This window comes from Thermobia domestica, chromosome 6, assembly GCF_964235325.1.
Source record: "Thermobia domestica chromosome 6, izTheDome1.hap1.1, whole genome shotgun sequence".
Taxonomy (NCBI): domain Eukaryota; kingdom Metazoa; phylum Arthropoda; class Insecta; order Zygentoma; family Lepismatidae; genus Thermobia; species Thermobia domestica.
The window spans coordinates 193,228,216-193,253,544 of record NC_137459.1 but is presented as its reverse complement, the minus strand read 5'-3'; the positions used below and the strand labels follow the sequence as shown (position 1 = coordinate 193,253,544).

Here is a 25,329-nt window from a genome sequence, read left to right as displayed (position 1 = left end):
CTCAACGAAGACTAAATATATAACTTTTACTAGGTAAGGTAGGGTAAAAATGGATCCAAAATTTAATGAAAATCATAGAGCGAAAAAAGTATTTTTGACTATTCAATCCATCATGTTGGAGCAAAACTACGAAAATTAATACAAAAGAAAACTAGAAAGTTAAGAATCATTTGTTTTGGCGAGTGAGAAAAAATAGATACAGATAACTCGAATTACCTATATACTTATATAATATGTATGTCCATGTTTTACAACTAATTTTCAATCAATATAAAATTTCAACGTAATAAATGCAAGATTAGTTTTCTCGAATAAAGATTGCATGCACTGTTGAGAGCTCAAGAATAAGATTAATCTATGTTACGGCACTGGATATGTGCTTACGTAATCCATTACTTATGAACTAGTATAAGAACAGAATGCACTTAAAATGAGACGCGAACTATGCGAAACATCGGACTTTGAATCTAACTCTTTTTGTGATCCAACTCGAGACCTCACATAGCAAAGGTGAGTGTAGTAGCTCCCATCACAAGGTTCAGGACGTTCGTGTTATAAAGTGTCAATCAAACACGGAGATGTGAAACGGTAATAAAGCATTTCATCAATTTCAAACAAAATACGTATATTGTAGTAATACTTTACCCTATTTATTAAGATAATGAACGTTATATTATGTTTTTAAAATTACAGTCAAAGCACAATATATTGAATAATGAGAAATTGTAAAGTTTCAATTTCGGTACGATTAAATACATTCGTGCTGCTATGTGTTGCGTTATCCGTTAGAAGGTATTGAACAATTCGGATTCAAAGGAAGGAAATAAACTACTGTATAGTACTGGAGTTAATTTAATAGAGTTTAATTGTATAGGCAGTTCTGAGTGAGCTATATGAGGCTATATGCATTAGCACTAGCAAATTATCTATGATGAGGTACACCATACCATAATTCTAAGTCAAAATGAAAGGAAAAAATAACCGGAAACGACAGACTGTACGAGAATAATACTTTCACTATTTTAATTTCACACTATTTATTTCGAGACTTTCGACACTTTCGAGACGAGACCGAGATTTGGTACTCGAGACCGAGACCGAGATCGAGACAAGCATCTGTTGACCGAGACCGGGACCGTTATTTATCAACCGAGACGAGACCGAGACTGTATAAAGTCTCGTCTCGTCTCGTCTTGATACCATCCCTAAGAAAAATTAAGTTAAGCACATGTTTGTTGTACAATATATATATATATGTAAAATGTATGACGCATTCAACCACTTGTGGTTGTTTTTGGTATATTATATAAAAAGCACATGTGTTTAACTTTAACTTGAGTTTTCTCCATTTGTAAAAATGTGAGTTAGACCACTGTTGCGCTCACCTCCTCAATTGCTTTCAAGTATGAGCTGTGGGCTGTAGATATATACCTTCAAGGTTGCCGTTGTTCCTTAATATGTTTACGAACTGACTCCAGTAAGAAACTTGGTAGGGATATTTGTCTATCTATTGCAAAAACATGAAGAATGGTTACATTTATGGGATGTAGGCTATAGATAACCAGCGTTAAAACATTTGCTATCCGTTAAGTTGCTAACAGATTTACTTCCTTAAAGAACTCGGCTGAGAAAATCAGTCTATCTATAGAGCCTATATTGAAGAAAAAAAAAGAAAGAAAGAAAATAAAAGAAAAAGAAAAGAAAAAAGAAAAAAAATCAGCCTTTACGTTTTACGTCCCACGATTATGCCGGCTAGGCTAAACAAGCCGATGGTGAGAAATGGTGGAATGAAGAAAGTGAGAGGAAACGGCAGAACCCCCACACACGATGTTTGTCCACCACAAAGTTCACTTGGCTCAAGCTGGGATCGAACCAATGACCCATGCACCAGAGGTGAACGCTCTATGTTCAGCCACTGCGGCCCCTTACAAAAACAAAACTAAAAAGAAAACTCTGACATGAATAGGGTATTGCAAATATATCTTCACCGTTAAAGACGCCGTTATCTCGTTAAATTATAAACAGATTGACTGCATTAAGCTCTCGACCTAGGTAATTGCTCTGCGGAGTAACGAACGGACGGGCATACTTCCTAACAGCATAATACTATAAGTCTCACTTGTAAAAACTTCCATAATATATATAGTACAGTCAAAAAAAATCGTGGACTGGTACTTAGAATATAGGCAACCAGTATAACGCATGGTTGCTGTGCTCGATATGAACGTCCACAAGTACACACAGACAGAGAATTACACAGATCCACACTAACCTTCAAAATAGCTCAAGCATTATTTTCTCTTTTAACCTGTCTTGTCCCGGGTTTTTGCATTTTGGAGATGATGTCGATTTCCGGGTGACTGCTTGTCTCATTAGTCGTGGATCGTAGAGGAGACGACATGCTTCATCTCCTGTTATTATCCGGTTCAGGAACGTTAAATCAGCCTCAGCACTTCTGATCGTTGTCTTGTGGGACACGGTGCAGATGTCCCACAAGACGGTGTTCAAGACATCCGTCAGAATGTTGTGATGCGTACCACAGATGATCCGTACTATTGTTAATATAACATCTGCCAACTGGGAGCGGTTAGTGGGCACAACCATTGCAACCTCTTCGATCTTCCGTTCTTTTCTGATTGTTGTTGAGCGACCTACTGGTTCATAATCCTGTAAATAGTTTCTCTCCTTCGTAAACTGTTGATGCCACTTGTTGTCACTCTACACTTGTCTGATATATTCAATGTTTCTGCAGCTTATTTGCCTAGTTTTTGGCAGAGCATGATGTTGCCCGTTGCTCAAACTGCGACACTCTGCAAGTCTGCTACGGCGCAATCAATTCCTTTCACAACAGAAATAGTACGTCTGTTTACACTCTATGCACAAACCTGCCTCTTGCTGCGTCGAGAGATGAACTTCCACTGCTTCTTCCAAGATATCACTTATTAGGCGTAGTATAACAATAACGACACACTGCGTCCAGTCCACGAACTTATTGATTGTACTAGTATTATTCAGAAATAATCTTACCTGATAACATAAGTTGCATTTTAATTTCTCTTTCACAATTACGGGAGTTAAATTCGAGAGTAAAATTATTTATTCTCGTATTTTGTAGTTAAAATGTGTCATTTATTGAAACCTGAAGCTAAAATGCGATTAGAAAAGTCGCGAACTATATAAAACTTTGAAGAAACTACAAGGGTACGACATTTTACAACCCTCAGAGATATTAAAATAATTTGTGACCATACAATAAAAACATATGAACTATGTACGTCTTCAGTAAATAAAGTCCTTACACAATAAAGCCCTTACACAACCACACAATACAGTATGCTATTTATATTCGGCATCCGAGTTTTACTAAGTTTCACCCCCTTAAAAGGTTCATACTAGACCAAAAGTTCCATATCAGAACACATGAACAAAATAGTTCAAATGAATAAGATTTAGTGGTGACTCAAGCAACCAATATTTTAATGCGTTTACAGTATGTAATGAAATGAAATCTTTAAGATTTACGTCCCTCAGTTACGTCTGCTAAGCTAAAGGAGATAGTGGTGATGAAAAATGAATAAAAGGATGGTATGAACAAAGAAGGAGGAAAGGGGAGAACTCCAAGAAAACCCGCGCACACAGTGATTGTCCACCACAAAGTTCACTTGGCGCGAGCTGGTACATTGTGTAATGCGAAGCAAATATATCGTGCGTGTTTGGAAAGGCAAGAAGGAATGACACAATATATTGAATAGGGCTAATGGAGATAGAACAACACTTATTACTGTAGAGGTCATTATTACTAAAATCTTGAAATTCGTCATCTTGGATTCAGATTCAAGATTTTTAATAAGAAAAGTCATATGTTATATCACTTGGGATAGCTCTTCCCCACAAACACACAATTGACACTTTTTCATCTTAACTTTAATCATTCAATAGTTATTACGTTCTTCATACCAGTTTATTAGCTTACAGTGCTTTTCTATATTGCTTTGATTCATATTCATACCGTAAATGCATTGAAAACATGAGGTTGCTGGGGCATCATTTAATATTAATCAATTGAGCTATTTTTTTCCATGGGCTCGTTTGGGCTGATACGAAAACATTTTATAAATAAGACTTATACAAACAAAGAAAAACTCGTAAGTAGAAGGGTTTCTCTCTCTCTCGCATATATATATATATATATATATATATATATATATATATATATATATATATATATATATATATATATATATATATATATATATATATATATAAGTACAGCAGGTGTTCTGGTTGAAGATCGTTTGTTGTTTTCAATGTGTCATGTGAACTTTCATCTTCCGTTACTAGTAACCAGTTCACCTGTGAGTGTCGTGGTGTGGTAAAATGGGCGACCTGACAGACTTACAAAGTGGCATGATCGTTGGTGCCCGTCTGGTTGGAGCTTCAGTGTCAACAGTGGCGAACATTGTAGTGGTATCGAAATGTACTGTATCCAATGTCACGAGGGCATACACAATTCATGGGTAAACGACGTCTGCAAAGCACAACACTGGTCGAAAGACAATCCTGTCAGATAGGGACCGGAGGGCATTGAAACGGATTGTAGCAGCTAAAAAGAAGACCACTGCAATGAAAATTACGACTGAACTCAATTCCGGCCTACAGAATCCGGTTTCATCGAAAACAGTACGATGGGAACTTAATAAAATGAAAATTCATGGCAGGGCTGCTATCGCCAAACCCCTGGTGACAGCAGTAAATGTGAAGAGGCGTATCCAGTGGAGCAAGGACCACAATACGTGCACTTATGAGCATTGAAAACACATAATGTGGTCCGATGAATCGACCTTCACCTTGTTTCCGACAACCGGTCGTGTTTACGTATGGAGAAGACCGTCGCAGGCCTATGATACAGACTGTCTGCTCCAAACTGTAAAGCATGGGGGGTGGTTCTGTTACAGTATGGGTAGTGATATCGTGGTTTTCTGCAGGTCCCATAATAGCCCTGCATAGAATGATGAATGCTAAGACGTATGAGGCCATTTTGGGGGTCAGGTTCTATCCAAGGCCCAAACATTGTTTTTGATGGTAATGATATCAACCAAATGATTTGGCACTCTGTCAAGCTGCAAAAACGGTGAAATCATGGATTGAGGAGCATGACCAGGACCTATCACATCTCCCCTACATCCCACAATCACTAGATCTGAACATAATTAAGCCATGGCGGTCTGTGTTAGAAAGGCGTGTTCTCTCTCATTACCCTCCACCAGCATCCCTTACGGAACTGGAGCATGCTTTGGAGGAGCATTGGTACAAAATTCCACACACCACGATTCAGGAGCTGTATACGTCCATTCCACGTCGGATCCAAGCTGTTTTGGACTCAAAAGGAGACCGCACACCATATCAGGTACGATTTTCACACTTTTGCAACCTTTTTGGATTTTTTTTGTCCAACCACTGTATATATATATATATATATATATATATATATATATATATATATATATATACATAGGTATATATATCGAGAGAGAGCAACTAGAAGGAGGGAGACACCTTTGCACGTGTTAGGTAACAACAAATGAACAATGTTGCTAGTCATTATAAAGTTATGTTTTGTTGTTGTTTTTTTTTTAAATAACATTACGTACAGTTATTACAAATGTAATATCAGCATATCAAGAAAAAGAAACTACAATATCACACTTGGTGTTCAGTGTTGTGAACTTTGCTAAATAGAAATTCAAACAAGTGACACATTAAAACTTGTTTTACAGAAAGTAGGAATAAGATGTAAAATTATATGAGGATCGAAAATCAAAGATATATTAGAATTCTTTGAATTTACGCCATGCCCCATAGAATCACTTAAAGAATATATCTCCAAGATAGGAGAACATAAGCGAAGTTGAGAGAGGTTCAACAACTCTGAAAATTTCCAAATTGTATTATGCTTCGAAGTCGATAAATCAACACTCTCTGCCCTAATGACTATACTGACGTTTATTTGAGATCAGGAAAGCAAGTACCCTCTGCGATCTGGAACCTGCTACAGTCATGACACTACTTTCAATTTCGTTTATTTTATGATCTTTTTAAGTAATACTATTCTACTGATTACTTGGCATACCGAGTGAACTTGCAGATCTCTAATATATCTTCGATTTCAATTGCGCACATATTTTATATATAATTTTCCTCCTTTGCGCAAAACAAGCTTAATTATCAACTTGTTTGAATTCATATTTAGTAAAGTTGCAACACTGTCTCTTAAGCGTGATGTTTGTAGGTTTCACTAGACATGTATATATTACTTTTATTTTTTTGAAATAACTTTACGTAGTGCTATTAGAAACTTATATTGGGTTGGCAACACTGTACACAGGGCGTTGTTACCTAATACGTGCGATGATGTACTCTTCCTTCTGGTTGCTCCGTGCGAAGCTTCACATCTCCTCCTCTTTTGGTTTCTCCGTTGTTACGGCTGGACATTATAATTGTTTCACCCTGTATACACACGAACGATTCAGGGTAAGTCAATGGTAAGCGCCACCTCAAGTGAAATTGAGTTATTAAGTGGAATGTGTTTGGATCGGACCACATAATAGTATGTAGGTAGATTTATTTCGGAAATGTACCTGCAAATGGCCAAGAAATCAGCTTATTTGTTGTGGAATATTGAATTGCATGGGAATGATGTTGAACTGTCTTTTCTCCAGTTTATTGCAAAGTTAGAAGATGCAATTTGTCATTGTCTATCTTAGACTCACACACACACACACAGACTTTTATACATACATACACACACACACACGCACACACACACATATATATATGTGTATGTGTGTGTGTGTGTGTGTGTGTGTGTGTGTTTGTGTGTGTATGTATGTATGTATGTATAAAAGTATCTGTGTGAGAAAGAGAGAGAGTGTGTGTGTGTGTGTGTGGAGAGAGAGAGAGAGATGATATAAATCACTTTTATGCTGACGAATGTACTTCCTATGAGTATAGATACATGAATATGAGAGAACGATATGTATTTGAAGCAGATGCAATCTCTTGTTGATCTCATGAGGAATTAATGCATACAAACCTTTGAAATATGAGTCTTCTCAAAGAGATTTTTTTCTGAAGGGAAGTCATATTGTATATCCCAAAGAGAATCTATAAACAAGTTGATAAATGTTGTTCGATAAAGGTTATATTGCCTTGTATAAAGTATTTGTTTGTTTTGCTACTGTCATTATTTCCAGTGTAAATAGAAGGATCATTTCATGTCGTGTTCAAGTATAAGAAACAATATTCATTAAATTTCTTCACGATGTCTATCTACCATATTATTTAAAGCTTAATTTATTGGATCTTTAGTGGAACTAATGAAAACCCAGGTTTTATCTGCGTGTGCCGAGATGTATGAATATATATTGCATAAGCGAATATTGGATCATGTTAAACCTGCATTGTCTCTCAGTCAACATGAATTTCTGAAGGGTAGATCTACTGTATCAAATCTAGCACTAATCACAGACTACATTTCGAAGGAAGTTGACAAGCAAGGACAAGTAGATTTCATATATACTGATTTTTATAAAGCGTTTGACGTCATTGACCATAACATTCTCTTAAAGAAACTGGCATCATTTAGCTTCTCGAAATCAACTCTGCAATACATTGCTTCCTACCTTCAAAATCGTAAACAAACTGTATTGTATCGAAATCACAAATCTCAAATCCTTCACGCAACATCTGGAGTTCCTCAAGTCTCGAATCTGGGACCTCTACTTGTCATTTTGGCGATAAATGATCTTCCTGAGTGCTTTCAATTTTCTAGAAATCTACTCTTTGCTGTTGATCTTAGAGTTTTCAACAGAATAAAAACAATTCAGGACTTTTTACTTCAGAGTGACTTACAAAATGTTGAAATTAGCTGTAAAAGCAATAAATTTAAGTTAAATGTTCATAAATGCAGTTATTAACATTCACTAAGAAAGAAAAAAAATATATTCAATAAGATTATTAAATATTAGGGAAAATACTGAAAAAGCTTGATTTTATAAGGGTGTTATTTTTGATTCAAAATTATCCTTTATTCAACATATTGAAACTATTTGCAAAGAAGCCTACAAGAATGTTTGATATATATATATATATATATATATATATATATCGAGTCAGTAAAAATTTCCAAAATGATCAAACTTTAATTGTGCTGTATTATTCATACGTCAGGTAGAAATTAGTATATTGTACTACTATACGGAACCCTAATATACAGAAATACTCATCTTTGATAGAGCGTAATCAAAATAAGTTTCTAGAGCTTCTTACACTTACCCGAAATTTTAAAGCTACATTAACCTTGTTGAAAATTTTAAATTTTAAACTTTAGATCTCAGGAAAGAAATGTTGATATATTATTTTTACACAAACTCTTTCATGGCAAAATAGACTGCCCTGATCTTAACGAACAAATACGTATCCAAGTGCCATCCACTAAATTGCGCAGTGATTCGAAAAATATATTTTTTTTGTATGACAAAGTAAACAAATGTCTTAAGCAGATCTCCTATATGGAGAGTTAGTGCAACCTACAAGTTAGTTCAAGAAAATTTCAACCTTGACGTACTGGCAGTGGACGCAAATAGTTTTAAGAAGTATATTATTTCTGTAAGCCGAATGTAATTATTACCAATAGTTCTATTAATCTATGTATTCTCTATAATGCATATACTATGCAACGCTGTAATTAGGCCTGTGTCTGTTGTGTTATATGTCAATAAATTAAATTAGAATTGCAGATTGTTGGAATTGAACTGATAATATCGCAATTACGATATTAGCGTTAGGTGCAGTGTGGCTTATTTCTTCATGTTTGATTTGATAGAAATTTAATTACAGAAAACTCGTTACTAGAAAATAATTGGAGAAATGTTAAGCAATATTGAGTTGCTGAATCCAGAAGACACAGTAAGTCACTAGATAGAAAGACAACATTCACAACGGACATCCAGGATCACAGATTTGAGGTGATTTTGAGTTTTACGTCCCGTTCAGCAGCGAAGCTATATGAGACGTGGACCTACTGATTAACGTGGAATCCGAACCACATGAGCTCCCGCCGATCACAGATTTGGTATGCTTGTGGGCTGTATAGTGATAAACTTCTTTGTATGTTGTCTGAGATGTTTATGTTTATTGCTATGCTATCAAAATGTCAAATACTGTATTGTTTCATCAATATTCAGTCTAATACGAGGGTTTCTCATAAATAATTCACTCTAACGTTTTGTTTCCTTACATGTTTATTTTTATAGTGTGCTTTTAGAGGTCCCCAATTTAGTCTCCCTGTTCTTCAATGGCATATCTTTAGCATTTTAACATATTCAATATTTGTCCTAGATTTTTTTTTTAGCTATCGAATGGCTCGGGTATATGTGGTAAAAATATTTTTAGAAACAAAAAATCATGCCCTCGTATAGTTTCTTTTAATTTCAAGTGTAGCTCAAGTTCTCGTGGAATTATGTCTGGACTGTAGGGTACATGAGATAAGATCTCCGGACCATATTTATAACTTTTTCGTTATGACTCTCCCAAAGTGCGGGCAAGGTTGTGGCGGAGAATGAGTGACCAAGCAATCTCTCAGGGAAAAAAAAAATAAGTGCTCGTGGAACTATATATGTCTTAGAAATGGACCATACATCTGTCGTTCGTCATTTCTGGGCAACGAATAAGGTGAAAAGGTTAATTTCATGAGTGTCACATGAGTTGACATCGCCCAGCAAGGGTCCTCATCTGAATATTTTAAGTTCTCTGAGCGTACAGAGTGATTGGGAATGCTTTCTGTATCAAATTGTCAATTCTAATAAAAAAAACCCTGCTCGACAACCATGGACGGCAAATATAGAAACTAGATCGTGGGTAACGTCATCCAAATCAACCCTTGTATTTTTTCTGTTGAAGTTTTTCCAACACTGCGTATTATCACAATGTTGGACTAAATCATATACACTGTAAACTTGTTCGTAATGATCAACATACATAATATCCTTATATTGTACAGCAATGTCACTTATCCCTTATGCCATTTAAAGGATGGTGCATAAGGATGAAAACTTTTCTAACCTACCGTATTATCCTAATCATTACCGGCGCTGTCTCACTACCATCTCTATCAGAATTCTTATCACGCTTTTTTATAGAGAAGAACTTACCTGATGATCGGGCGGTACAACCTGCAGTTGGGGACTTCTTTTGTTATAGAAAAGTTTATGGTTGCAGTGAATAGTTCCTTGACTAACAGGACATTGTGGTTTTAATTTTCTTTGCATTATCGTCTGACACACACTTTTCGAACATTTCAATTGCACCAACCCAACAATAATATAGTGTTTCTACATGTATTGTGTGTACGAAATATATGTATGAGTGATAATATGTACGAAATGCTACGTCTTGGGAAATTGTAGCTTATGGAAAAAAAAAACAATATTACACATCATTGCATTGAGGTTCGTAGATATTAGACTTCGGAGAAATACACGTTTGTTTACGTTAGTAGCTTGCACGCCGTTCTAACAACCCAGTTTGTAGCGAGACAGAAATTTTCAGAAACAGACTGCAAAAAATATCATAATGATGTATAAGATAACAATATATCAACGTCAAAGTTCAGAATTCAAGTTGTTTCGTGTGCCGACGCCTCTTTTGAAATGTGACGTTATTTGGCCTGAAATCGAACCACAGACCCCATGCGACAGACGTGAGAGCTCTACCATTGACCCACTGTGCCTCCCTGATAAAGCAAGACACGTAGCAGCGCCAGATGTTGCAGGATGCGGAATGATTTCATTTACCGCTCTGTATGATACCTGGCAACTGCTCAAGAACGGAACAGAGCAGACGTCAGTTGCACATGCTTCCACAGTGAGAGTCGAGAATGGTAAGGGCGTCACGAGAATTATTTTGAATGACATTGTATGTCCTTCCGAAAGATTGAGAGGTCTCTGGTCTGTGACGCGCATGCAATCATGGACCACATATGTTCAATCAGCAAGATATCAGTTCAAACCACCCATGAAGGAACCAGGGAAACACCGTTGGTTTGTTTGTTCATTGGAGTTTACCGTTCCTTCTCAGTACCGAGATTATATGAAACGGGGACCTACAATTTAAGACGAAATCTGAACCATCGTAATAAGTTCAATATTATCTCACAGGAATCTAAATCCAGTATTTCAAAGGCGCGCGCGCCAGCGGAAAAGGTAGTAGAACATAGTGACCATCCGTAAAGTTTAATTTTGGAGATCTAAGGAATGGCAATAATATGTTCAAACCCTTTTCCCCTCCTAAATTTTGGATTTTCCAAATTTCAATCTTGTTTACAGCCTAAGGTCATTGAGAATATTATGTAAAATTTCAACTTCTCACATCCAAAAGTTGTCAAAATATAGCAAACATCGAAAAAAATGTTCAAACCTCTTTTCGATTCTTAGAGGTAGAATTTCCGGAAGTCCTGTATTATTGACATCTTAGGGTGTAAAGAAAAATATTTTTCGGATCTAGTGATGAATGATTCATTGGATTTGCTGTTTTGCGTATATTACAAAATACCCGATAGCATTTTCTTATGGTCTCGAGTTTTTCATCAGGAGTCAATATACAAATATCTATTGTTTAAATTTGCATTTGTTTGGTAAGCTAATTATTTTACTACTGCCTGCGAGTTTATTTAATAATAACCATGGAAACATAACCAAACTTGATGGTAGAATGTCTTCTTTAAAAGAATGGAATAATAAAAAAGATATTATGTGTTGCAGGTAAGGATAGCTAATCGATTCTCTGTGGTGGTTCTTCATTATGCCTGTCATACGATACGGATATCTCTTCTTACCCTTCACTCAGCTCCGAGGAAAACCAATAGATGTGTTTTCTTTTCAGGGATGGTTCCTCAATACGCTTTAGGAAAAAGAAAGAATCATTAGCCTTTTTTGAATGATAATATAATGAATCAACACACACATGTACACAAACACTGCGTGCGTAGTATATTTATATTATATGACACTGATTCATCAGATATTCTGTTGATTCTACAAGCTATAATTTAAATTGTTTTCCTAATTCGTGGTTACCTGTTCGTTCGCTTATCCAGAAGTCATGGGAATATAGGATAGTTTTACAGTAGTGTATTGTTTGTCAAACAATTAAATGCATTTTTTTTGCGAGATAGTATCTTGCCTCTTGCTGCTATAAAAATAAAATACTACGCATTATCCCATATCATTTCGCCAGTAGCTTTCTATTTGCTGATCAGTTAAAACAGTATTCCTGGGCATCGTGGCGGAAATGTATTTGCTTTTTTTGTGTAGTTTATTTTTGTTTATTTATACTCCGTTCCTAGACATAGACAAAACAACTTTCCTCCATTTTATTGTTCCTTTAAACAAATCACGTAATGACCCATACCTTTGGTTCGGTCTTAGTTGTTAGCTGTAAACTTCATCCATCTCGATTTTTTTTTTTTTTTTTTTTTTGCCTTTTCTTCTTGCGCTCAAGAAATAAAAATGGTTCTGCGTGCATGGTAATTGATTCGTGGACTACAGAATCTTCAGACTACATTGCTATCGAATACCCTGCGAGGGAGGATGGCCAGAGCAGAGACATATGCACATTATTCTGGCTTCGTTACCTCGATCTGAATGCGAATTTACATAATTAAATCAGTCTTCTAATTTTACACGTGATTTCGAAAGTAAGTTATTATTAGCTTTAACGCTACATGCAACATTGATAAAGCATTAAAGGACTGACACAAATTACAAATAGTGATCGAACTTACAACTCTTGTCACAAGAACGATTCTATTCAAGGTATCACCTCACCTTCCTACCTAGAAAAAACCGGGTGGAGCTCATGTGGTTCGGATTCCACGTTAATCAGTATATCCCGTCTCATATAGCTTTGCTGCTGAAATGGGCGTTAAAATCAAAATCAACTCAACCTATCTACAAGATGGGCGAAACAAAATTCATTACTGCTACGAACTAACAAATATTTATACTCCATTTCTTGTTCTCGTAAAATAATAATTCTATGTCAATTTACAAATGCAATAATATTAAGTTCATGCGTAAACCTAAAAAGAATCTGATATAAAGTATATTTCTTCTGTTCCTATCAATAGCTTCGACTATGTGTCTTTCTTTTTCCTTCTTTTGTCATTCTAGTAATAATAATAATAATAATAATAATAATAATAATAATAATAATAATAATAATAATAATAATAATAATAATAATAATAATAAATTGACACTATTTTCCTCAGAAACTTGCGACTTTAAGGTCTACAGTGTAGAGCTCTGCCGACAACAACACACTGGACATTGTTTATAAAAAGACCGAAAAACGTTATTCACTAACTTATTGTCTACGGTTTGAACTGCAAGAAATGATCATATTTCTTCTCGATAATGTGAATAGAAAAGTGAAATGTTGTGTTTATACACAATTTCTTTTTCTCGGATGACTGGATACTTTTAAATAACTTCTATAGTACTAAAGAAAATTAAACATATGTCAGCAGGGAGAATCGATCTGAGGACCCCGTGAACTTTAGCCCACGGTGTTACCGATTATCTGTATCATAGGCCTGCGACGGTGTTCTCCATACGTAAACACGAACGGTCGTTGGAAACAAGGAAAAGCCTGATTCATCGGACCACATTACGTGTTTCCACTGCTCATGAGTCCACGCCTTGTGATCCTTGCACCACTGGATACGCCTCTTCGCATTTACTGATCTGACTAGGGGTTTGGCGATAGCAGCTCTGCCATGAATTTTCATTTTATGAAGTTTTCGTCGCACTGTTTTCGAGAAAACCGGATTCTGTAGGCCGAAATTGAGTTCAGACGTAATTTTCATTGCAGTGGTCTTCATCTTAGCTGCTACAATCCGTTTCAATGACCTCCGTTCCCTATCTGACAGGATTGTCTTTCGACCACTGTTGTGCTTTGCAGACGTCGTTTACCCATGAATTGTGTATGCTCTCGTGACATTGGACACAGTGCCTTTCGATACCCTTACAATGTTCACCACTGTTGCCACTGAAGCTATAATCAGAAGGGCACCAACGATCATGCCTCTTTGGAAATCTGTCAGGTCGCACATTTCACCGCACCACTTTCACACCACGACACTCACAGGTAAACTGGTTACTGCCGACGGAAGAGGAAGGTCCACATGGCACATTGAAAACAAAAAAACGATCGGCAACCGCAACACACGTTGTACAGTGGAGGGCCAAACTTACGTGTCCTGTATGAATTGTTTTTTGATTTTTTGTCTGTCCCCTATATATATATATATATATATATATATATATATATATATATATATATATATATATATATATATATAAATGCCCGTTCTTGACATGGAGAAAGTAAGTTCACATAAAGTATTTCAACCCTACGCCTTTCAACCATCCTCCCCTTAGGATGCCTTTCAACCGTCCTCCCCATGGGAGACGAATTTGTACTTTAAGGCATCGGAAGTGTCACAGGATTCATCTTATGATTGGACACTGATACCGAACATATTTGTTGTTTTTAGATCACCCTTTCCTCTCCCAGCCCATATCGATGAGGCTGAACTTAGACTTTAACGACGTTGGAAGTGTTATTAATAATCTCAGTAACCCCAAAAACTTTAGATTGGGCGCTAATATTGGTTTCTATTATTTTATATATCGAACCTCGTGCCTTCCACTCTCCTTGCCAACAACGTACTAAACTCTAGGTTATGCTAGGATTCACTAATGTACTAAAAACTTCAATATCGGAGGAGGAGTTAGCCGTTAAACGTTTTTCTACGTTTCATACCCTTCACCCCTTGTCGAAAATGGTCTATAAGAATAATCAAAATTAACACAGCTAGGTTAAAACAGAAATTTTAGAAAATTCCAGGACAGTGGTTCTGTTATTTTAAATGAACATTTATGTACGAATTTGCTGCTTCCTAACTTCAGAGGACTGTGATATATATATATATATATATATATATATATATATATATATATATATATATATATATATATATATATATATATATATATATATATATATATATATATATATATATATATATATATTGCATAAATTTTGAACTTTCTGATCTTTCCTTAGGTTACGTACTTTATTCAAAGTACCATGATAAAAGCACAAGCTAGACTATGATCCAGTCATATATAATAATAATAATAATAATAATAATAATAATAATAATAATAATAATAATAATAAAAATAATAATAATAATAATAATAATAATAATCGATCCAATCGTCTAAGAGTAGTTAAGGGACAAATATCGTTACATTGTTTATATATATATATATATATATATATATATATATATATATATATATATATATATATATATATATAAGATGCCCCTCTCACTCTCTCTAAACTGGGAATTTTCCAACAACTCTGGAGCATGGGTTATATTATTTTAATGAAAAATATATATACTAATTTTCATCTTTCTAAGCTGAGAGTGTCGTCAAGTACTCAATTTTCTCATAAAATTTGACCCCCACTTCCTGCACCCTTAGGATACGAATTCTAATCTAGTAACATGATTCTGTCATGGTTCTACTTGCACGAAAAATCATCAAAACTGGCAAGAGGCTTAGGAAAATTTCAGGACAAACATCGTTACACTAATTTTATATGCATAGATGCCCCCTCGACCCCATTAAAACGGTAATTTTTAGAAAAAAATAGAGCACCGATTCTATTAGTTTAAAGAGAGATTTATACACCAAATTTCATGTTCCTAAGTTGAGGGTGCTGCGAGATACTCAATTTTCACATTCATTTTAACTTCTTGATTCTTGATATGCATTTTAATTACAGTAAAATGATAGAAATCTAGATTATGCCATTGCACTGTTATACACCAGAAATCCTCAAAGTCGGTTCACCGCCTAGGAGAAGTTTGCTGAGAAACATAGTTTCATTTACACGCACTAATTAACCCATTAACTCTATGACCTATTGAACCCAGAAGCTCTATGCCAGTTTCGCAAAAGCTTTCCATTGACTTCTGTCTTTCACCAATTAGATCTAGTTTCTACTTCGTATTCCTGTATCTGTGAAATTCATCTTAATTATATTCTCACATCTTTACCTTGGTGCCCCTAATGATCGTTTTCCGATTCGATTTCCAGCTAAACTTTGAAAGTGTTTCTACTTTCTTCCGCTCTGGCAACTTGACCTGCCCACCTGAGCATCATAGATTTAATGCACCTAACAATGCTTGATAAACATAATAAATTATGCAATTCCTCGTTATTAAGTTTCCGCTATTCCCCATTTTCGTTCCTCGTGGGTCCAAATATTCGTCTCAGGATCATTTTCTTGAACACTTTCACGCTACGTTCTTCCATCAGAGTAAGTGACTATGTTTTACAACCATTCAGAACAACAGACGTGATGATCGTTGTGCATATTTTAACCTTTAATTTCCTCGAAAGAGTTCGCAATGGCATTTTTTTTAAATTGAATAATAACCCAAATTTCTTGTTTTAGTCGACAATTAACTTCTTCGTAAGTATGGCTTTGTTCTATTAATGCTGATCTAAGGTATCCATTTTAAAGTATCCACTTTATCGAAAGCATTATTTGATATTTTAACGCATCCATAATTTGCACTACGAACCCAACGAACTTATACGTATTAAGTTTTTTCTTCTTTTTACTTATAAACCCATGTCCTTGCAAGAGTTTAATAAGACCTCTGGATTTCTTTATGTTGTTCTCATATCATCTTCTGCTATATTTGCATCATCAGCGTACACCATAACCTGGAGAATACCATTCAGCTCTAGGAGATACATTTATCTAAATCTGCACTAATAATCTCCAATAATTTCATCTGCGTGTGGGGTCAATCTTGCTAACAGAATGTTTGAGAGGATTTTATAAGATGTTTAAGGAAGAGAAATGCCTCGATTTTTATTGCAATCAGTTTTGTCGCCCTTCTTGTGAATTGAATTGTGGCAATTCCTCCTTTCTCCAAATAAGGAGAATGAGTTTCTGTATTTTGTTCCACATTTTCCTCTCCAGCTAAAACTAATTCATCCAGAATTTCGTATACACCCGGAGATTTGTGTCTCTTTAATTTCTTTATATCGATTCCTATTTCTGTTAGGTTAGGTTCTGAAATATATGGTTCTGACGTATGCGTTTCGCTTTCTTCACGGATATTAATTTTTACTTGCATGTTAAGCAAATAATCAAAGAAATGTATCCATCTATTAAATATGATATATGCATGTGAGAATTATTCCGTCGGCTTTCTGTAATATATAAACACGAAGTTGTTAGCCTTTCTTGTATTCGTAAATACCCTTACCCATGCCCCGAATAATCTTTTTAAGTATTATCTTCAAGTTCGTTAATTTTAGCTTACAAAAGATTGTGTTTCTTTGTTCTAAAAAAAAATGAGGTTTCCCGTCTGATGTCAACGCAATTTTGTGTAGTTACTTCGTTTGGATTTTGTAGTCAACGAAATTTTGTATTTTTCCTCTGCTAGTTTGGTGCAGTCCTAGTTGAACCATGGTTTATTCCTACGTGTTTCCGCGTTCGTAATTTTTATTTTGCCAACACCCACCCCAAGCATCCTCAGCACTGATGCATTCCGAACTTTCTAAAGTCGAGAATATACTCGAAACTTGAATCTGGTATTCCCCCCTCACTGGCTCTAATTTATTTTAATTAAATCTTTCAGGTGTTGAATATTTCCTTTATTCAACGATAACATCTTTCTTACTTACGTATTATTGCTACTGCCAGGTAGTGGTCATTATCACAGTGAGGTCCTCTGGACGACTGGGTATCAATTATGCTACACATATACCTATTCATTTCGCTTTCATTCCTTTCCGGTTTCATTTCGCTTAAACTGAACCATCTTATATTTAGTATTTATTTAATACCTAATGTATAAGTATGATTATTTAATCATGTAAGTATATAACTCAAAGAAATATACTCGCTTTTGCAGATGCGCAGGATCTTCGTCTCCAAAAGGAAGAGTTTTGAGAAAGTCTCAGCAGGAATCTGTTACTAAAGCTCAGTTTGAGATTGGACTTCACTGGACAGGTAAGTATTGTTAACAGAATATTTCTCTGAAGAAAATGCTCTTCGAAAATAAAAGGAAAGCTCGATTTAAAGATCGAAATTGATGGAAATAGCCTTATATATATTACATCTTATCCATCGACTTATATAGCCTATGTCATACGTTTTAACAATGTTTTAGTTAAACATAAATTAGAATTCAAGAGTTAGATTATATGTCATTGCCTGTCATCTTGCTGTTGTCATACCAAAGAGATAACCAAGGCATGGGTGTCCGTAGGGGGTCGAACGGGTCAACCAACTCCCCCTGGAATCTAGTGAGTACAGGCTAATATCTCTAAAATAAGATGTAACTATTACAAATAAAAAACATGTATGTATTTTTTAAAAGAAAGAAGGATGTTTATAAAACTGGAGCTTCATATTGTTTAAATACATAAAACATCTTATCTACGGATTTACACTCGTGTGCTATATCGACCTGATGCACAGATGTAAAATGCTAATTATGATAATATCTGAAATTGTTTTCTTGGCACTCAAGAACAGATCACTTTGACCTGCTGGACCTCTTGGTGGACCTAGCATTACTCCGTCTTCCCAAGTGACCGAAACTTCTTCGAAGAAAGAGGAGGAGACACACTCATCATTAAAATATGCATTACTCTCTCTCTTTTATTTTCTCTCTCTCTCTCTCTCTCTCAATCTCTGCGTTGCGTATATGAAATCCCTACAAACACGTGACTAGGGTTGGGTCAAGTTCATAATTGAAAATAAATATTTGAATTCAGCGGGCGGGTTCCTCTATAAATCGAACAAAGGCGTTGTTTGTGTCTTCCAGGAGAGCAAAGACAAGAACGCAAAACGGAACATCTTTAAAAATAAAGGGGGTAAATGAGTTCGCTGGCTTGGAGCTGGATCGCTCTTTTTTCTTTGTTGAAACAAGGAAAGAGACGATATTTATTACATCCCTCTCTCCTTCCCCTTACCCGTATTCAAAAGCAAGACCCACAAAACTATTACCTGCTACTTGTCACCAATAATGACTACTCGCTAATCCATATTTCAAGATTTGGTAAATGACCTGCCTACCAAACTTCCTTTGTATGGAATATTTTTCCGCCTGATAAAGAAGGGATGCTAATAAAACACACCATCTGTTGCCAGTTAGGCATTATAAATTAATATTTGTGGTAGCTAGTCAATGTTTCAAGTAAAAGAGACCAAGTTAGTTCAGTTGAATTCTTAATTGTGTGAAAACTGCTTGTTGATATTTAGTTCCAATTTATTTTAATTTGTAACTAAATAGTAGCCTTTTTCTCTGCTCCGACATTGGACAGGAAAAGTAAAAAAACAAACAATTGATATATTCTTAAAATAAACTACCTTTTATAAATATACTTCTTCTGCAGTAAGTGTTGGTGCAAAATGGGAGTTAAGTGATAGTGGAGAAGTGGAGTTATCAAAAGACAGCGAAGTGAGTGTATTTCCTCCAAATGTCCCAAATTTGATTCCACATTTTCTGACAGTGTTTTAAGTGACGTGATCCTAATTTCTATTCTTTTTATTCTATTATCTAGGTAATTTCTATGATCTTGTTTAAGTTAGGGTGGATTCTGGCGATGGTTTATTAAAACAGCACTTTGAGACTGCCACTGAAAACGCCAAGTATGTGTCAGTACGTATTCAGAATGAGCTTTTATCAATTGCCGGTAATGTTTTATTCCCAAATTACATAAAACCTAAGATTATGTTTTCCAAGTATTACAGAGTTCTGGCAGAGGAGACAGCCGATATTGCGGGTATAGAACAATTATCAATAATAATTCGATTTTATCACCCAAATGAGAATAACGTACGCGAAGACTTCATCGGATTCATTCCATTAGAAGAGTTCCATGCCGAACACATTGCTAAGATAATTCTAAAGGTTTTAGAGGAGACCGGTTTATCTGAATGTGAACTTGCTGAACAAGGTTTTGATGGCTGTTCTACCATGGCAGTATGTAGTAATGGAGTGCAAAGTATTATTTAAAAAAAAATGTCCAAAAACATTGTTTTACCACTGCGCTTCACATAAGCTAAATCTTGTTAACAAATTGTGTTCCGTTTCCGACATACGCAACACCGTCGATACTGTTAAAGAAATTATTACTTTCTTTCGTGAAAGCCATTGAGAAGGAAATTTATTCCTAGAATCTCACTCTAGATGGACTTCTAAATACAACAGCATAAGAATATTTTCTGAACACTTCGCTCAAATAATGCGTGCATTAGAAGACTTATCTATAAATTCTCCTCTTTCACATATAAGAAGCAATGCTTATCACCTTTTCTGTACAGGATCTACAGGTTGTTTCATAGATTCTTTGGTAATTATCAGTAATTATTCTTCCTATCTTGAGTCAGTGGCGCAACTTTTACAAGGAATCCAATTGAACTTAATGGCAGCAAAGTCTCATATCAATGAGTTGATTGGTATATTTAGAAATCACAGAGTAAACGCAGAAGAAACTTTTCAAGCGATTTTCCAAAAGTGTAATAGTGTAGCGAAAGAACTTGATATTCACTTAACAGTTCCAAGAACTTCGTCTCGACAAGTTCATCGTTCTAATATCCCTTCTACTTGCGCAGAAGAATATTATCACAGAGCAATTGTTGTCCCATACATGAATTCTATTTTACAGTCATTAAATAACGGATTTTCTGAGGATAATAGTCCAGGTTTCTCTCTGTTTGCATTACATCCATCCGAGGGGAGAAACATTTCTAAGTCGCAGTTCTTGCAGAAGATGGGAGAAGTAAGCCCAACGTACAAGATAGAAAATTTTATTTATCAGGCAGAATGCTGGTTAGATTTTAGGAAACATAGAAATCTGGATTCTGCATAGTAAAACATATCTGTGCTAATTCAACTCAAATTTAACACAGGGCAGTGGTTCCAGCGTGACTACCACTATGCGGTGTTAATTCAACACAGACCCCGTGGTGTTGGCGTTTAACACAGGCGGTGCGTTACATTTTGAGTGGTGTTAACTTCGGATCTGTATTACTATTTTCAGTGTTAATTTGGCAGCATGTCAGGGTTGGTAGTGTGGATAAAAGTGTTGAGTGTTATTTGCGGCGGTGTTGCACCAACACGAAGAAAGTAACACAGTGTGTAGTGTGTTAATTATTTTGTGTTAATATTACACCATGTCAGGTATTAATATAGCACAGTCCCTGTGTTATTTTAACATCATTTCCGTATTATTTAAACACACAATGTGTGCCATAATTCAAGGTCAAAGCTGTATAAGTAATACCGTTTTGGTGTTAATTCATCATTTCCTGTGTTAAAATTCTAGGTCAGACCCCCAGATTAACACAGCTTTTGGTGCTAGTTCGAATCCAGTTCTCTATTAGTACGGCACAGTTTCGGTGTTGAAATAACTCCGTGTGTGGTGTTAATGGAACCATTTATGTGTGTTAGAAAAGCTTTTGTTGTGCTTGCTTACGATTGCCGAAGATCCTACTTTTAAAATAAGAATGGTAAACTACAGAAAGCTTCCTTTAGAAATCTTTACGAACCTTTTTGTCGTCCTTCCCAACACTTATTGTGAAGTATTTCTTGATGGTTCGAAGTACAACCTTCACCAACAACTTGTTCAAGAATGATAGGAAACTCTTACTTATATGCTTATAGTATGTTTGCCTCTTAATCGTGTTTCTACTGGTTTTCTACCATTTTTGAAAACACAGTCCGCGATTTTGACTGGTGAGCTCTAGTGCAGTGTAAAAGTGACACAGTAGTACGGTGTTGTTTCTCGCTGTTGACATATTTCTTCAGAAACATTGTGCAAAACAATTGAAAACACATCACGCGGTTTGCACGTTGAAATTTTGCGAATATCTAGATTTGTTTAAGTATTTTTTTTCTGCTGTGTTTGACTGTAGCTTCAGTACATGATCGTTTATAATTAGATGGCCAGCATATTTGACAATCACGCAGAAAACAACACCAAAGATTCTACACTTGTGTTAATTTAACACACAGACTATGTGTCATTTCAACTACCGGCATTTGACACACAACTCCAAATGGAAAATGAGTTGTTCTAACCACCTGTTTGTGTTATATTTTAACACAATTGTATTAACACATAGGCATGTCGTTGAAATAACACAACGATTTTTCTACAGTGCGCCAATTTAGAAAAACTCATTTTTTTCAACTTGATGGACCAATCTACATTTTACCCAGCAATAAAAGAGGCAATTCAAATTTCTATTACACTTCCTGTTACCGTTGAAAGAAGTGTTAGTACATAAAGGAATGTTAAAACTTGGTTAAGATCTACCATGTGTGAGAAACAATTAACGGGATTATGTATGATGAGTCTCCATCGAGAAACTGTACAAAAGAACAAAACATAATTTATTTATATCTGCTGTGTTGGATTCCTTCGGTAAAGAGCCAAGACGTGTACAATTTTTGTTCAAAAAGTAACGCATATAAAGTGTTGATTGGTGATTATTCGTGTGCTGTGTGAATCTTGTTTTATTATTTATTAGAGTAATTTAGATGAAGCAAATTCAGTGTTTTTTAATTAACCATGTGACTTTGAAAATAACCATTATCAAACAAACTTCTAAGATATGCAAAATTTCTGCATTAGTAGTACTTCATTAACTGTGATTCGTATAATGAATAATAAAGGATAGAAATTACTACTTCAAATCAAACTTAGTAAACAATTCAGCTGTGTGAGTGAAATCTGAAAAGGTTTTAGTTACCAGAGATATAAGGACGTTTTCAGAGTGATAGTGATATTTATTGTGATAATCCTGAATGTGGTCTCTTCTGCTATTGGTAAGTAATATATACTTTTCTATTTTACATTTTCTGTTCAGCGTTGATAAAAGTTCACGTTGCTCTTATATGAATAAAACATATGTACCGTGTTATGCAAAAGTGAACTAAGCGCCAAATTTTGAAAATCCACGTAAATGCAACGATTGGTTCCTGATAAGCATTAGAATGTTTTGCACAATCGAAAAGAGAGATAAACCAACACCTTTCCAAAAAAAGAAACATAATTTCACTTTTGATTACGGCTACACTAATGCTGGACATCAACCTTTAAACGTAATTTTCTCAAAAGTATGAAAGTGGCGCTTAGTTCGTTTTCGCATGACACGGTACATATTTCCGTTTAACTCGAAGTGCATATGTAAATTGACTTGTTAAATAACAAGAGAAAGAAAGAAATATTTTAAAAGAGGACTCTGGAAATGGTTGTGCTACAAAAAGTTTGAAGTAGTCTGTACAATATTGGTATACAATGTATATCAGTGGCGTAGGGAAAGGAAGGGCCCGGAGGGGCCGCCCCCCCAAAGAGTTCCGACAATGTACTTTGGTACTTTGATGTTTGCAATGTTCTATATATATTTATGTTTATATATTTTTTTGTTTGTAATTTTTCTATATGTACCTATAACAGCACTTGCCCCCCCCCCCCCAAACACACATCCTGGCTGCGCTACTGATGTATATAGATTAACTTTGTGTAAACTTTATGTCGTCTAATTTTATTACTATTTTATTTTATTATTTGTTGTCTATCGTAGTTTTACCATAATAATAGTATCCTCAAAATAAATAATATTTTTATGTTTTGTAGTAATAGGAAAGGGAAAATGCTACCAAAAGGAAGCAGGGGTGTCATTTTAGATCACTTCAGATTTGGCTTGGGGTAAGGGGAAGGCCCCCACCGACATAAGATGTTCACAGGTTTTACTAGTATATTAGTCAACTGTTGAGTAAATTATATTGTTTCTCAAACTCAGGATGGGAAAATTGCCCTCTGCCCTCTAAACGACGCCCCTGAAAGGAGGTCGTGACTTCTTTTTCGAAAATAGGGGAGTACATTAAATGGTTAAATAGCTTTCTCAATCCTCCAGATCACAATTACTTCGATTTTTATCGTTCTAATAATAATAATAATAATAATAATAATAATAATAATAATAATAATAATAATAATAATAATAATAATAATCTCCTGGAATATATGCAACATATTATTCTTTATAGGGCTTGGAGTTTGTGTAATCTGAATTCCAACAAGACAAAAATCATATAATAGCAAACTAATCTTTTTGACCCCTGCGAAATTTTGCACGGACGTGTCTGCAACAAGGGTATATTTCGGTACCAGTTTCAGTTCAATGACTGGCATGGTTCCCATACAGATCTTTTTTTTTTTTTTTTTTTTTTTGAGGTTTATAAATTAATTTGTTGTTCTCCATTTTCTAGAGAATCGCGCTTTCACTTTCACACTCACAAACATCATTTTGTTCAGATTAACACGATATATCGATTGTATATGACTCACCTTTGGACATCGTTTGTTTCGTTAAACATAAATGCTATTGTAGAATGTTATATTGACTGTAAACTACATTGACGTTAAGTGTCACCATTCCTGTGTATCCTCTTTGAGTTTAACTATAGTTTTGCATTGAATGTGTTGTAAGTTAACTCTCGCAAATTTTCCCGAATGATATGGATTTGAAAAAAAAATGGAAAGATTTCTTTTAATGAGTAAAGTTTTCATTCTGGAAGGACTTGGTTGAAATTGTTTCTTCAAGTCATTACAAGAAGCATCAGAAGCGATATGCATCATTACTTGAGATCTGGTAAGGAAATCTAACGAAAAATTTCAGAGATGTGTCGTATCTTCAAGCCCTAAGGCGTGTCAATCGATTCTGCTACGTGATCTGTACATCGAATCTCATCAGTGTTAATTATCCCGATTTCCTGTCTAGAATTTTCTGCTTCGAGGTTCCCTTAAACACCTTAATGATGGAGTTTCCCTGCCAATGCAACCTAGCTCTAAGAGAACAAAACTTGAAAGGTTTATTTGAAGAAATATTACTAACAATATGCTGTTCTTGTTATGTGATCTTTCAGTAAGATACTACGAAATATTAAATTGTAACTATTTATTTAAATACTCAAGTGAAATAGCATTAATTAGTCTTCATTTGATGTGGTTCTATTCGCATGTCAAGAAGGACATAAACACATTTAAAGGAAAAAAAAAACTTTTTTTTTAAGAAAATGCTGAAAGATGGAAAGTATAGCCTTAAGAAAAACAGTAGTCATTGAACGATCGAGCAATATGCTATTAA

General features: G+C 35.2%; 1 protein-coding gene across 2 annotated transcripts in view; it reads left to right on the top strand.

Moving 5' to 3' along the window:
* Positions 1 to 25,329, top strand: part of LOC145687751 (ligand of Numb protein X 2-like) — a 798,603-nt gene that overhangs the window by 554,173 nt on the left and 219,101 nt on the right. For both annotated transcript variants that reach the window (XM_081761199.1, XM_081761197.1), the window contains exon 4: positions 18,077 to 18,174. In XM_081761199.1, the coding sequence (XP_081617325.1) occupies positions 18,077 to 18,174 (98 nt within the window). The remainder of the gene's footprint in view (positions 1 to 18,076; positions 18,175 to 25,329) is intronic.